We start from the raw sequence: 16,516 nt of genomic DNA on the forward strand, positions 1-16,516 counted from the left end.
TCAATTCACTTTTACAGTGTGTTCTGTGAAGCGCTTTGGGACGTCCTCCCGACGTGAAAAGCGCTATATCAAATGCAAGGATTATTATTATTATTATTCCCCAAAATACAGAACCACATAGAAGCATTTTCTGAAAACTTGGAATACTCTTTGATTGATCTACAAAAGCATAGAATTCTAGCAACTAGTCTCTCACCAGGGTTACTTTCATCTTCAACAAAGTGATCCTAACAGTAGTACAGCAGCAGTTTAACGAATGCAAACAGTATGCTGAAAGCACCAAGATGTACATTCATTTCTACTTGTACATAAAACCCTGTGAAACTTTCCCAGAGAAAAGTACATCGTCAGCTTGTCAACCAGCTAGAAAAACCGCTCAAAGCTGTCTACAGGAAGTGATCTGGTCTTAGGGGAAGGAATTATGTAGAAGTAGCTCTTTCAATTAATCATATCTCTACATCATAATTTCTTAACCGCCACCCATAGTTTTTATTCATCACGATCAAAACAGGACTCAAAACTAGTTGCTACTTAAAATCTCCTGTAGGCAAGAATTACAAAAAATAGTTTCAGCAGTTAAACCCTTCTTGTACTGTACCTAAAATGACCAATACAATCAACAATATAAATGTGCACACTTTTGTGACTATTTATACAAACAATGTAATAAAAGCCAATCAATAAATTTACTGATGTTTAACACCAGTGTCATGAATACTGAAATGATATATTGTCATCAATGCTGTAGCTAAGGATTAATACATCTAAAACACACTCAAAAGAGATATACAGCTATCTTTTGAGGAAACAATTATCATCCACTAAATAGCTTTGCACCAGACTAACAAACCCTTGAACAGGTCTGGTGTAGACTAAGTCAGCCACTCACAAAATATAGACTTGAATTCCCTAAGGCAATATAAAATAACTGTCAGTGAAGAGAGCAGGCAAACTCCAAAAAGAGTAGAGACCAATGAAGGTATACAAGGAAAAAGATGTTTGCTGCAGGAGGATGAGGCTGGTTAGAGGCGACTAGTTCAAGCCCATTGCAACCCAATTTATATTTCACCTCCCCCTCTTCGGCGTCATATTTTGCAACTGTCAAGCGCTCTGGGACGCTACCATGTGTGAGGGGTGCTCTATAACTGCAAGTTGTTGTTGTATCACATCGGAGAACATTCATTCACAGTGCTGCATGGGCTGGGGGTGGGCAGTGCAATGATGAGGGAAAGCAAAGTCAAAGAGGCATGTTTTGAGACATAATAATCGCTTCACAGAATATACTGTAAAGTGAACTGTGTGCATATTCTGTGGGCGAAACGTGGCAGCCAATTGCGCACAGCAGTATCCCACAAACAGTCGTGGATTGAGTGACCAATTTATTATTTAACAGTTATAACCCTTTTAAAATAAACCAGTGTTTCAGCTTGTTGATATAACAAGAGCCCCGAACCATTTAGTGATACGACTTTAGCTCACTGCTGTTATTCCAAGAAATTAAGATTCTGATCTTGGCAGGAAGCCTCTCGAGAGGGCACAAAACTTTGCTTTTCCTCAAAACAAGCCTCACAAACCTTTGAAGGACAAGCTCTGGCAAACCTCTGAGAATGGGTTAAATTTACCTTAGATTTACCATGATGCAAAAAAGACATGCCTTGAAAGAGGGGAGAGAATAGGAGGGACTTCAGGATGGAGTTCCAAAGAGTGAGGGTAGAATAGCTGAAAATCCGCTGGTTGGTGAGGGACATGAAAGTGGCTGAGTTGGTAAGGTTTTAAAAGGTCACAGAGGTAGGGCCAAGACCATGGAGGGATGTAAAGTCAAGAATGAGAATCTTGAACTCGACCTACTGGGGGATGGGGAGCCAATGAATGGGGCCAATAAGCCGCAGAGGCTAGCGCGGAAGAGGACACTGAATCCAAGGCTAACTGCAGAATGCAAAGAACAGAAGTTATCAACTCTGAACAACTATCTGTTCCTCATGCATTGGACGCCATACTGTATAACATGGCCTGGGACCAGAAGTCTACAGAATTTCCAATAACAGTAGAAAACTAGAACAGAGTAGAAAAGCAAGAAGGTTAAACAATTAACAGTTAAAGAGGAAGGTTAGGAAAATCAGCATGGTGGAATTCTTCCCCACAAATTGTTGAGGCAATGATTAGTCACTGATTGGCTTCATTGACCACATTTCTAATATAATTATCCTCACATTTGATACAGCTCCTTTCATATCAGGAAAACCTTTCAAAGCTCTTCATAGGATTTAATGTAAAATGTAGTGACTGTATTTTGTAGGTGAACAGGCCATTTGCACTCAGCATTAATGACCTCTAACTAACCTCATCCTCCTGCAGCAAACGTCTTTTTCGAAATACACCTTATGTTGGTCTGTGATTTGTAGACTTGCTTTCTATTGTTAGTTATGCAATGATTAACACATCACACTTTTTAAGCCCTTATTTATAAATGGATATTGAAGAGAATGAGCTGCTCCACCATACATGAAGAAATGTCAGATCTTACTTCAAATTTCACCAGGTTACCCACACACAGGGAGAAGTAGTGCCTGCCAAACTCAGACTTAATCAGTCTGACAATAAATTTTGCTTGGATAATAATCTTTGCATTTGATATTCCACCTATGTCAAAATATCTCAAACTGCTTCACAGCTATTTGCTGTCAAGAAAGTGAGGCAATCAATTTGTGCACAGCAAGGTCCCACAAAAATCCTGATGTGAGAATGTCATATGTTCTTTAAGATCCATCTGAATAGGCTGGAACTCTGGTTTCACCTCAATTCAGATAACACTCCTCCAACGCTACACAGAAGTGTCAGCCAGGACTGTGAGATCAAACCCACAAAGTGGGGCTTGAACCCATCGACTCGGAAGGAAGAGTATTACTAATGGAGTCAAGATAATACATACATAGACCAGCATTTCTATATACATTAGAAGTGAACAATTCACGAGTTTGATCTTCAGATCAGACCTCAAATTTTAATAGGCAAATCCAGTTTAAAAACTTAGGGGGAAGGAATTCCTTAACTGTCAGTTAAAGTATGGATCTTCAAAATCATCATCTTAAATTCAGTGACGACTGCTCCACGCAAAAATTGAGCTTGAAGTTGAAATGTTTGAGACACCTGACTTTCATAGCTTGATGTTCCAAAAGTTATGCTCAGAAGAAATACAGTTTGAAAAGAAAAGCTTTAAATTTCAACAATTTCTTACCCCAAGTAAAAGACCAATACGCTGACTACAGCCAAGGCTCCCTGAATTTTTATAGAGCTTGTGACAACTCGAGATAGCTAAAGAAGAAAAAAACAGCTCAATGACATTCTTCAAAATATAATTTTATTTTAATTTACACAATTATTAGCAGAAAATATTTAATACTTAACTTTGGAAAACCTATTTAGCTAAGTCACTATATCATAATTTCAATATTTCCCAACAAATTCTGGAGAAACATTAATCTATGTAACCTCATAAACACATTCAAGTAAAAGATGTTGGGCAATTAGAGTAGAAATTTAATCTTTTGCACCCTATGGCTGCAATAACAATATTTATCAATAGAATGGAGGGTAACAGCATGCCAACAATAGAGCTCTGTTGCAGATGTTGGCTGCAGTATCAGCAAAATGGTTAGAAGCGATGTATCCAGGTTTGTGATTTGGTCCAACTTAGTAACAGTTGGAAGAATACGAAGTGCAAAAGTATAAGATGCACTGATGAACACACACACTTCAATAACCACATAGATTTCATATACCCAAAGGAACTGGTCAACTAGTCCAATCATGGGTCTTCACCGTAGTTTCAATTATGTACAGTAGATCATAAGTTGACTCATTTTTTTGGCTGGAACATTTTGGTTGCTGAAGTGATCCTATGGTTTAGTTGCAGGAGGTCAGAGTTACAAGCTAGTTATGTTGATGGATATCTAGGCAAAATTTTCAGTTCAGGAGCAATTATGAGCTCCTAATGTGTGGAAACATAAACAAATACTTGAAAATGCTTGCCATCAAACATGCTATAAACATTAGCCTACCAGAACTGCCAGGGGAAGAGGGTTGAATCCCATTCTTCTAGAAACTGAATCACTGTAATCTGTGTATGCCTGTAAGAAAAACATTTGTTATCAAATATACAGTCGATTCACTTTACAATATATTCTGTGAAACATTTTGAGATGCATTGAAAACGTGATAAGACACTGTATCAAATGCAAGGATTTTATTATTAAATAGACCATAGTTCAGAGAGTATTGCAGTACTTAAAGCATTGAATTTGGCTAATAATCATCACATTATATCAGCAGTCATTCTTTGTATTACAAACATACTTGAAATGCACCATGTAAGGAAAACAGTGCATCGGGAATAATTACTAGACATCAATCTATCGTCAAGAGATCAAGTGTAAATCCTCCCTTTTTGGAAGACTTAGATAACATACATTGTTATAATTTACTCAAGGTTTGCTCACTGACAAGCCAGGCAGCAAATTACTGAAACACATGAGTTGGTCACCAGCTGAAAGCATGTATGGCTTTAAAGCATCTTAACAACACAAAGTCAAATTTGTAAAAAAAAGCCAGGAGGGTGGAGAATGTGCATGTTCAGCATGCCTTCACTTAAAAATGACTCAGGTTTTTATAGAGCACAAGGGTAGCTTGTAGAATTGTAGGATCCAAATAAGATTATCCAGGATTAAGGACAGAATAAACTTGCAACTAAACTGCTCGTCCTTGTTATTAGCAAGGTCATGCTTCATTACTCCACATGGCTATTCTGCAGATATCTTATATTGCCACCTAGAAAAACCTAGTCCAAATAGTAAATCAAAGACAGACCTGTATTTGACAGATAATGAGTGTAACTAGAACAAAATTGGGTAAAAGCAATCCAAATAGAAATTAGTGTGATATGGCACGAAAACAGGCTATTCAGACCAACTGTTCTGTGACGATGTTTATACTCCACTTCTCCTATTCCCCTTTTCTATATCCCTCTATTTCTTTTTCCCTCATGTATGCGTTAGCAAATTTGTAACACAAAATAGTAATTGACATTTGCAATTGAAGCCCGGCTCAAACTGACAAAACAGATATAAAATTAGATTAACAAGAAAATATACTACAAGAAATCATAATTAGGCGTGGGGGGTAGGGGGGGGGGAGGAAAAGAGGAGGTTCATTATCCATAAATGAAGTGAGCAGACGGGTGAATCTTCAAAGCAATTTAATAAAGATAATCAGTTCTTTAATAAATAATGAAGTACTAAACACAAGCTGTTTATTAATTGGTCCACCAGAGTTGCTCAGACAGCGAGAAGTAGGTGAATGTGTGCAGCTCAAATAATCACTGTATTCAGTATTTCCAGTTTTTGGTTAAAGTCACATCTCCAGGGCTGGGTAAAAAAATTGCGTTTCAATTTTCATTAACACCATAAAAAGACTGCAAGGAAAAGGGAATGATAAGAATCATAGAATTATACAGCACAGAAGGAGGTCATTTGGCCCATTGTTCTGTGCCGACTCTTTGAAAAGTGCCATCCATTCTTCCTCCCAAAATGCATCACTTCGCATTTCTCCATATTAAACTTCATCTATAATAATAATAATCCTTGCATTTGAATTAGCGCTTTTCACGTCGGGAGGACGTCCCAAAGCGCTTCACAGAACACACTGTAAAGTGAATTGACTGTGTATTTGTGGGCGAACGCGGCAGCCAATTGCGCACAGCAATGTCCCACAAACAGTCGTAGATTGAAAATGACCAATTTATTATTGTTTTTGGTTTTGGAGGGATTATTATTAGGCTCTGTGTGGAGTAAGGAAACTTGCCCAAGGTTTCGCCCTGCCTGGAATTGAACTCAGGTCTCTCGCTTGCAAAGCGAGTGCTCTAACCACTGAGCTACAGGACTCCACGTCTGCCACATGTCTGCCCATTTTACCAGTCTGTCTATATCCATTTGCAGTCTGCTACACACCGTTGTAGCTTACCCATGCAGTGATATACAATTTGCATAGCGCTCCAGGACGCTACCCTGTGTGAGAGGTGCTATATAAATGCAAGTTGTTGTTGTTGCATAACAAACAGTTGGTGAAACACAGAATAATGAATCTCTAAAGTCGAATCAGAATTTTTGTTTGTGTGATGTTTGGAGAGCCATTTCCTTTAGACCGGGGTGTGTGCTGGCAGCAACTAACTTTCAGGGCTCTCCAGGGTAAGACTCCCAGGTCTCTCCATATGCAATATGCAAAGGTTAGCCAAAGTCATTCAACCTGAAGATTTTTCCTCCCTGTCAGTGAAGTGTTTGGCTTACACTCTTAAGCACGTAATGTGAAATTGATTAGTTGTCACAAAATAAAGAAATCATTGCACCCAAAGTAGAGATGCAATAACCACTTGCAATTCATACATCACTTTATCACATCAAAATGTCTCAAATCACCTCGCACAAGATCTGAGGTGTGATGATTTATGCAGGCAAATGCAGCAGCTAATCAGCACCAATAAAAGTCGAGAAATTGACGATATATTATTCCTCCAAAAGCCTGCAGTAATTCAGTCATAATTGCTAATCCACTTAAAATAAATGTCATCATGCTTCAAGATCACAGGACACCAATAGTTACCACTGAGAGATGTTCCTGACACAAACTAGGAATGCGGTTTAATTATAGACAACGGATATATGCCAATGTCAAACTAAATATTGAGATTCTGATGACTAAATTACTAAAGTTTTTATTCTAGTTAGCATCTGAACTGCTCTATAAGATTACTCCTTTGTAATCACTCAAAACATTATTCTCGATGCTGTAAACTGAGACCGTACACTTTAATTTTTATGAATTCTTTCCCTCCCCACCACCTCCCTCCCCATAGCCTGACAGGCACAAATCCTACACTTTGGTAAAGAGAAGAAAAACTTGGCCTAGGTGGTAAAAGGTTCCAGCATTTGATTTTTTCAAAAAACCTTTTTGGCCACAAGCTCAAGATTCGGAGGAGGTTAAAGGGCATTGAAGTCGATACGCTCAGAGACTAGAGGCCAGTGGAGTAGTAAGTATGCAGAATTTTGGATGAATTGGAGCAATGGAAAACTATGTATGAGGTGACGAGAGTTTCATCTGCAGAGAATGAGAGTTAGGAATATTCCAAAGATGAAGGAAAGCAGTGCATTTCAGCAAATGACAGAAATAGTTTTCAAATTCTCTTAAACGCAGTCACACAGTTGTAGTTATACAGGGTGACCAAAATGTTGTGATAACTACCTCATTATCTAAAAAAAATCATAATTTCTTTTAAGACTTATTAGACATTGTAATGGTATCACAACTTTTTTGGCCATCCTGTATAAACCTTCAATTTTTGTATCCGATACAAATTTACAAGTCTTTTAGACTTTTCTGATTGTGTCTTGAGAACAAATTGAAACTAGGCAAGAACGTTTTCTATTTCAAATCTATTTACTAGGTATCAATGGAAATGAAACCACACCTATGTACTTACATTTTTTTGCCGGCTGCTCACCAAGTCAAATGCAAGGCTTGCTCTGTACTCACTGTACACCTAAACACAGAAAAGAAAACTTGAGACTAGATTTGGAATAGCTAAAACCCATTTACTGAAGAATTGAAATTAAAACAAACAAAATGTTGTAAGTTCAAGATTATTCAAGATTATTCTGCAATAATCATGAGGAAGAAATAGTGTAATGCAGAAAAATATAAAAACTACAGCAAAATATTATACAGTCGAACCCTGTGTATCCATCTCTGCAACATTGTGTGCCTCCACCACTACCTCATCTCCCTTATTATTGCTTCAGCCTCTCCAACTCCACTCCACAAACTACAGGCCATAAAGAATTCCAAATCCTCTCCCACAATAGGCCCTGCAAACCCATTATCCTTATCCAGCTACACTGGCTCTTTATCTCCCAATGCACCAATTTTAAGATCCTCACCTTCAATTACATCTACGGTTTCGCACCTCCCTACGTCTATGATGTCCTGAGACTACTCTACCAGCGACATCCTCCACACTGCCAGGCTTCATGCCCCCTGGCTGGTCAGCTATACCATCAGCAGACAAGACTCCAGTCATTTTGCCCCCTCCCTCTGAAATTCTTCCATATTGCCCTTTCCTCTCTGCTTTCAAATCCCAATTTCTTTGATTGTGCTTACAGACACCTTCTCCAAGCCCATCCCAGGTCAGGCTCCCTTTCAATCTTTGAAAAGTGCTTTGAACCGTTCTTTCAATGGGAAAGTTGCTAAATAATAGGAGGGGTCAGACTCTCACCCCACCTCTCCCCTCCAAAAAAAATCAGGGATTTAATTGCTGTGTAATTACCCAACTGAAGCCAAACAGCAAAGCACTTAATTGACCCCAGGGTACAAAATGTGAGTTCGCATTGCCAGGGGATTTGGCAGATCACTTTCCAGGGGCAATAATCCCTTAAAAAAAACTGGTCACTCAATCCACCATTGTTTGTGGGACACTGCTGTGTGCAACTGGCTGCCGCATTTTGCCCCAAAGCACGCAGTCAATTCACTTTACAGTATTATGCTATGAAGCTCTTTGAGGCCTCTCAACGACGTGTTAAGACACTATATCAAATGCAAGGATTATTATAACAAGAATAAATTGTTGTTGAAATAGGCATAGCTTGTATTTCAAAAAGTTTATAGGCGTCTCAAAAGCTATCGAAAGTGTTGTCCAACAATAAAAAAACATTTCTGCAACAGAAACTACAGGCTCAAATGGTGTATTTGTTAACTCGTGAAAAACTATATTTATCTCAGAGGAGAATCATACAGGAACATTTTGAATAACATTTCCATACTACCTGTTTTGAACTGCTGGGATCCTAATGCAATGCTTTGTGAAATTATGGAAATGGCTGATAAATGTTCTCTAATGGAACAAGGTTTTAACTCAAAGTCTAAAGAGCAAATATTCCTTCATGAATGGAATGTTAAAACACACTTTTTCCATATTACAAGTTACATTCAAGTTTCATGTACTATCTTTAACATGTTAGTAACTGTTGAATTCCCTGAGCTAAGTAGCGGGTAAAACTTCCTCTTTATACAACATGCCACAGCTGACCTGAAAGTGAGGAATAAAACAGTGAGGTACTATATTCTTCAGTGCTGTTATCATACAGTTTGATTAGCATAAAGATTTCTGACAGAATTTAAGAAAAAAAGCCAAGTAAAGCAATCATATTGGATAGTAAGTTATAATAAATTGTACCAACATTTTCAGCAGATTATAGTTAATGATGTGCAAACCAATGTAATCATTTGTGCATTTACCTCTGCTGTAATGTCATTAAATTTAGTAATAAACGCATGTTTGACGACATCAACAGCCATTTCCGATGCAACTACCATGCAAACATCTGGAAATAAAACCCAAAGATGATCTGGAAAAGAACACACAAATATTCTTAGTTGCCTTCAATTAAATCAGAGCTGACTTTTTAAACTTTTGTACAAAAAGAGTAAAATGTTCTTTCAAAACAAATGACAGAATAGTTTTAAGCTATTTCCCCTTCTTACCCATCTCTTTCACAAAGTCTCAAACTTCTAACCTTTTCCCAAAACAGGCAAGACATAAAACCGAGGTTCGTCTGCCTGTTCAGATGGACACTCCCATGGTACTATTCAAAAAGAGTAGGGGTTTCTCTTGGTGTCTTGGCCAACAATCTGCCAAATAAAATTTGTCATTCACTTCACGGCTGTTTGTGGGATATTGCTGTGCGCAAATTTGGCTGCCGCGTTCACTCAGAAAACACAGTCACCCGACTTTACAATAAGCGCTTTGGGACATCCTACCGACATAAAAGGCACTATACCAAATATAAGGATTATTTATTAATATTAATAATGAATTGAACCTCCGGCAAGCTGTAGACCTTCCTAAAACCAACATTTTTCTCAGGTAATTGACCAACAAGACTTTTTTCCATTAGGAAGGCCAAATGGATGTTTACCCCCCCTCCACTCAAATGCTTAAAGCCTGAAGGTGGATTATTCCTTTTCCAGAACGTTCTCAGAATGTATTGACTACAGTAAGAAGAATCGTCCACAGATGCTGCTCATTAGCAATTCCTTTTTATTGTTGCTTAAAGGGGTTTCTTTCCAGAGAAAAAAAGGTTTCAAACAGCAGAGTATCCATCTGGAACTTATTTCAGTTAGACTGACTACTCTAAATTCATGTTTGCTCTAAAATTGGATACTTACTGGAAAAGAAAAAAAAGGCAATGCTATGGGAAAAGAGCAGTCAAGTGGAACTAATTGGGTAGCTTTCAATGAGCTGGCACTTGCTTGATGGACCTTTCCCTGCTCTTTTTAGTTTAGATTTATAGGCCTCCTTCTTTGCTGTAGGATTCCATGATTCTATATACATTAAATTAAGCTAAAAAGGGAAGGGAAAGGAATATCCGTTTAAGGTAGACATTTAAAATAAAAATGAATTACCTCTATTTTTTCTCTGCCTATACTAAAGTACACATAGATGCACTGCATAAAACAGAACAATGGCTGAGTCACACTGAAGTGAAAGATGTGTACACAAGCAAATCAAAATAGGTATCAAAGCTGAAAATAGGGTTAAGGACTAGTCTTCCCAAACTAAGAATCTATTGACATCTGTAATCTTTTTACCTGGATTCCATGAAAACTGCTCCATATTCCTCAGACAAACAATCAACAGAAGTACATAGTTGGTGAATCTCTCTCTTATATCTGAAAAAAGATATTTACTACATAAGATAGACAGGTGGCACTGCAATGCAAAGGTTTCTGTACATTCAATAGTTTTCAATATCACTGTGTGTCAGTCATGAACATCTTTTTACAATGCGCTATCATTAGGTTCTCATTGGGAATATTTAGAACATTATTAACATAAGAAAGCATGGAACATACTCCATCCCCAGATCACACAAAAGCTATCCTACCATAAACAAACAGTGAGCTAAATGATCCTTCATAAATTAATATTGCGTACATACCACTGTTGGACATCTGAAAAAGATTATTCTTCTCAAACTTCTTGAAAACACTTCCTTTTATTTCTACAAACTGCAGTTTAAGAAAAGCATATTAGACATAAATTTATATATTTTGTAGCATTACATTCATGTACAAACTTGAATACTCATTTTAGTATTCATTTAATTTTTGAGATAATTTTGTATTTTATATGTATGAGACTGCAGTGCTGTGACAAGGAGGGAAATCTCTGAATAAAATGCTGTAAATCAGCAGCAAATTGCTGAAAAACATGACTTAGTGTCCAGTCATCCTTCTCGAGGTTATGCTGGACAAAGCGACAAAGTCAATCACTTTGCGAGTTCTATAATTCATTCATGTTAAGGATGTTGTTGATTAGTGCTAGATACTGTTCCCTGCAATGCAAGTCTCATACCTCAAACTTCTCACCCAATAATTACACATAATTACTAAAAGCTATTGTATGGCATTCTACTTTTTTGACGTATATAATATTGATTTGAATTTTAAAGTTTCATTGTGTTAGAAATTTTGAATTATGGCGACAATTAAATGCAACATATATTTACAGATTTATTGCCTTAATCATTTTTTTTCTTCAGTGAAAGGTCACAGTTTAAAACTAGTCTTTTGTTAACCTGATCGAAGTATTTAAACTTAATTATAAAATATATAAACTAAACATTTCACTAAGAATTTTACAGCAATGCAATGTTTAAACAGCCCTTTAATGACTTAGAAGTACACAGGAAACAGTTTAATGCACATACTCACATTATTTGACATCATGATAGTAAGTAATGACTTGTTGTGGGAGTTGAAAGCAACATTCAAGGTTGTTGCTTGCACCATAACTAGAATAGTATGTAGAACTATAATTACATTAAGGATAAAACAAACTATGACAAGTGTACAGCTATAACATTTTCAACAGCTAACATTTTCTATAAAAATTAAGTTAAATATTTAATATGCTGACAGAAAAGCTTTTAAGTTAACACCATTTTACTTTAGATCATAAATCTATAGCAATAGTGAGATTAGATACAGTAGAAAGTAATTCTCTAATCTACGGACATTGACCTCTAAATCTCTGTTGAATTGTACATATAATGAGCATTATTTTCCCTCAGTATTCACCAGGGAGACAAATCAGGTGGACAAGACAGTAGAAGAGATCGAAAATAATATGAATACATTTAAGATACAAAGAGGAGATATAATCGAAAAACTAACTCAGAGAGGATAAAACCCCTGGTCCAGTTGGATTGCATCCGCATATATTAAAAGAATCGAGGGAAGAGATAGCAGAGGCACTATTACACATGTATAATAATTCATTAGAAAAGGGAGTAGTGCTAGAGAACTGGAGGATACCTAATAATAATGTTATGCCTATATTTAAAAAGGGAGCTAGAACTAGCCCAGGGAGCTATAGACCTGTCAGCTTAACATCGGTGGTAGGAAAGATATGGAAAGATGGAATCCTTGCTGAAGGAGGTAATAGAAAAACATCTAGAAACGGAAAAAATAATAAAGAATAGTCAGCACGGATATCAAAAAGGAAGTTCACGTTTAACCAACCTCATTGAATTCTTTGAAGGGGTAACAGAAAGAGTAGACAAGGATAATGCAGTAGATGTAATATATTTAGATTTCCAAAAGGCATTCGATAAGGTACCACATAATAGACTAATGAATAAGGTCAGAGCATGTGGAGTCAGGGAAAAATATAAGAATGGATAGCAAGCTGGCTACAAAACAGAAAACAGAGAGTAGGGATAAAGGGTAGCTACTCAGACTGGCAGGGGGTGGGCAGTGGTGTTCTACAAGGATCGATAATGGGACAACTGTTGTTCACAATATACATTAATGATTTAGTCAAGGGGAATCAGCAGTACAATTTCAAAATTTGTGGTCGACACCAAATTGGGGGGAATAGTTAATACAGAGTAATAATAATAATAATAATAATAATCCTTGCATTTGATATAGCGCTTTTCACGTCGGGAGGACGTCCCAAAGCGCTTCACAAAACATACTGTAAAGTGAATTGACTGTATATTTGTGGGCGAACGCGGCAGCCAATTGCGCACAGCAATGTCCCACAAACAGTCGTAGATTGTAAATGACCAATTTATTATTGTTTTTGGTTTTGGAGGGATTATTATTAGGCGTATGGAGTAAGGAAACTTGCCCAAGGTTTCGCCCTGCCTGGAATTGAACTCCGGTCTCTCGCTTGCAAAGCGAGTGCTCTAACCACTGAGCTACAGGACTCCACTGTAGGACTGCAACCAATTATAGTAAGACATTAATAAACTTGCTAAGTGGGCATTTAAATGCCAAATGCATTTCAATGTAGAAAAATGTGAGGTGGTACATTTTGGTAGAAGGAAAAAGGAAATCACGTACATCATGGAAAATAAAAACCTAAATGGGGTAGAGGAGCAAAGGGACCAAGGAGTACACATACCCAATTCACTAAAAGTATCAATGCAGGTTAATGAGGCCATTAAAAAAAGGAAACCAGGCATTGGGGTTCATTTCTAGAGGGATAGAAATGAAATGCAGGGAAGTTATGGTAAACTGCTGTAGAACATTGGTTAGACGACACTTAGAATATTGTGTGCCATTCTGGTTCCCACATTATAGAAGGGATGTAGAGGCACTGGAGAGGGTGCAAAGGAGATTCACAAGGATCATCCCAGAACTGAGAGGTTATACCTATCAGGAAAGGCTAAACATACTTGGACTCTTTTCTCTTGAAGAGGGTAAAGGGTGACCTGATAGAGGTCTTTAAAATGATGAAAGGGTTTGATAGGGTAGACATCGGGAAGATGTTTCCACTTGTGGGGGAGACTAAAACCAGGGGCCATCAATATAAAATAGTCACAAATAGATCAAATAGGGAAGTTAGATGAAATTTCTTCACAAGGATAGTGGGAATGTGGAACATGCTTCCACAAGGAGTTATTGAGGCAAACAGCATAGATGTATTTAAGGGGAAGCTAGATAGGTAATTGAGGGAGAAAGGAATAGAAGGTTATGCTTGAAGGCTTAGTTGAGAAAGGGAAGGAGGTTCATGTGGAGTATAAACACTGGCATAGACCAGTTGGGCCGAATGGTCTGTTTCTGTGCTGTATAATCTAATGTATTGTAATGTATTTGGTGGCTAGTCAATGCATAACAGGATTATAGAATTTTATACCGTAATACATTTCAAACTTGTCACAGTAAGATGACTATTTCAAATCACAAATGTTATATACTGTGGCCATCAAATGCTAAGTTGTAAGTGTAATTCAATAGAGATTTGGAGTCAACAGTAATTGCATTCACCTCAGGCATGGCTGCCAACATGACATAGCTACAGTCCTGCTGCCTTCAATTACTTAAACCATCACCTCAAGAAACATTCTCTATCATTCTTATTGAACTTCTCTCTTCAGGTCAGTAATAATTTTACCATTTTTGGCCTGTACAAACATTCCCAAGAGATGAGGGGAAGTCCAGTGCCCAAAAATGTAAAGTTGTAAATTGCACAAACAAATTTGCTCCACACCATATTTGGAGCAAATTCTACCTAGAACTGGAAGCAATGAAAAAATAGGAGAATCCCATCATCCTGCATGCCATACACTGGTACACTACAATGTACCAATCAAGCACCTTTTTGTGTAAGAGGATACAGACATAAAGTACAGCCATGAAGAAGTGAGGTATAACCCCAATATGTGCCCGCTTTTTCTCTTTAGGTTCTGTGGCTGTCCAATACAGTGCATCTAAAATATCTTGTCCAAAAGAAGAAAACAGACGATCTGCTACCTAAAGAGAAATATAAGCAATGTTACTGGTAGAATATTCCTCAACCTCATCAATTTGATCAACTCAACAATTTAAAATAAATTACATCAAATTTTAAAAAATTGCACAATAATACAGAAGTTAATCCATGCTTTAATCATACAATATAGAACAGATGAATTTTATACATGGCCTCAGGCAAAATATAATTATCTGTAGTTCTCTTATGAAGTTATTTAAGCATTGCATTATTGGTGTGCCAGATTGACCAACCTCACATCTGCAAAGCAACTTTCCCCTTCAAAGTCTATATGCAACTTGTCATTCTTCAGTTTGGCTTTCAACAGACTCCAAAAGTGGCCAGTCGGTTGTCCAACACAGCTCTGTACCACTCTCAATTTGAGTTAATGTGTTGGGTGGACTTTTCTTTACAATAGCAATACCAACATGAAGTTTGCATTCCAATTTTTTGTTTTACCATTTCTCCTATTACAGTTTTAAAACATCAGAGAATTACAAGCAGCTCGACTTTGCACATCTCACCATCTGTCGTATGCAAAACTAGATAAATAAAAATAGATTTTTATTACGCAATGATCAGGTCAAATATAAAGGACACTTTATAGATTTTACTTACCTCCAGCATATTATAGATGATGTAGAGTTTGATGACAGATTGTCCTCTAATGAGGTGGTACATCATGGAATAATCCACATAGTGCATCATCGCAAAGCAGATGACCATTATAACTCCCTTGAGCATGTCACACACCTGAGCAGGTTGTAGGAGTCGTCCATCACTAAGACCAAAAAATAAATTAGGCTCATTTCCAACTTGAGTAGTAATAATAATCCTTCCATTTGACATAACGTCTTTCATGTCAGGAGGATGTCTCAAAGCCCTTCACAGCATACACTGTAGAGTGTAATCACTATTTTGTAGGAAACGGCGTTTCCCACATGGGCTTGTGTCTTTTTGTTATACTCAAAGGTCTATTACAAAAATGGTAATTTTCACACACAGTTCCCATTTAAGAGAACCTATTAGCTTAAGCACTGTGGCAAGCAATGCAGATCCTAGTCCCCTTCCACAGTGCTCCCATTCTCACCTGCCCTTCTGTGTGAAAGAAGTGACAGGTGGCTCAGCGAGATTAAAGAGAACTGAAGAAAAAGGAAAAAGGAGTTGCATACTTAAAGAATTGATCTTTTGGGGAGGACAAAACACAAGTTTGCTACCGTACCCTTTATTTGCACTTGTTAAAACTGAATGGCAATTTTTAAAAAAAGGAATTAGATAGGTACCTAGAAATGTAAAAAATTGCAGGGCTATGGGGTAAGAGTGGGGGCATGGGATTAGTTTGTAAATCTTTCAAAGAGCCAACACAGGCACGATGGGCCGAATGGTCTCCTTCTGTAAGATTCTATGATTCTTGAAGACTTGGGATCTAATTAATTCTCTACGACTGCCACATTAGATCCATGAGTAACCATAAAATGGTCAATTTCATTGCAATGCACACAATGACGTTATGTAATAATTTAGTCGGTCTATTCAAACAAAAGAGCACACACTTGTAGTGGCTCTATGGTACTACACCTATATATTCTTGAATTTAATCACTCAAATTCTTAGGGATTGTGAGCATTCCATTTCCAATAGCAAAGCTTA

At 37.4% G+C, this 16,516-nt stretch overlaps 1 protein-coding gene across 1 annotated transcript in view; it reads right to left on the reverse strand.

The window, feature by feature from the left end:
* Window positions 1-16,516, reverse strand: part of tapt1b (transmembrane anterior posterior transformation 1b) — a 61,904-nt gene that overhangs the window by 16,305 nt on the left and 29,083 nt on the right. Inside the window, exons 4-12 of the mRNA XM_042341566.1 lie at window positions 15,485-15,647; window positions 14,733-14,868; window positions 11,818-11,915; window positions 11,043-11,112; window positions 10,693-10,773; window positions 9,340-9,449; window positions 7,529-7,588; window positions 4,059-4,127; window positions 3,236-3,312 (exon numbers count right to left, since the gene is read on the reverse strand). Of these exons, the coding sequence (XP_042197500.1) occupies window positions 3,236-3,312; window positions 4,059-4,127; window positions 7,529-7,588; window positions 9,340-9,449; window positions 10,693-10,773; window positions 11,043-11,112; window positions 11,818-11,915; window positions 14,733-14,868; window positions 15,485-15,647 (864 nt within the window). The remainder of the gene's footprint in view (window positions 1-3,235; window positions 3,313-4,058; window positions 4,128-7,528; window positions 7,589-9,339; window positions 9,450-10,692; window positions 10,774-11,042; window positions 11,113-11,817; window positions 11,916-14,732; window positions 14,869-15,484; window positions 15,648-16,516) is intronic.

The sequence above is a fragment of the Callorhinchus milii genome, unplaced genomic scaffold (genome assembly GCF_018977255.1).
Source record: "Callorhinchus milii isolate IMCB2004 unplaced genomic scaffold, IMCB_Cmil_1.0 Scaffold1, whole genome shotgun sequence".
In the NCBI taxonomy this organism is placed as follows: domain Eukaryota; kingdom Metazoa; phylum Chordata; class Chondrichthyes; order Chimaeriformes; family Callorhinchidae; genus Callorhinchus; species Callorhinchus milii.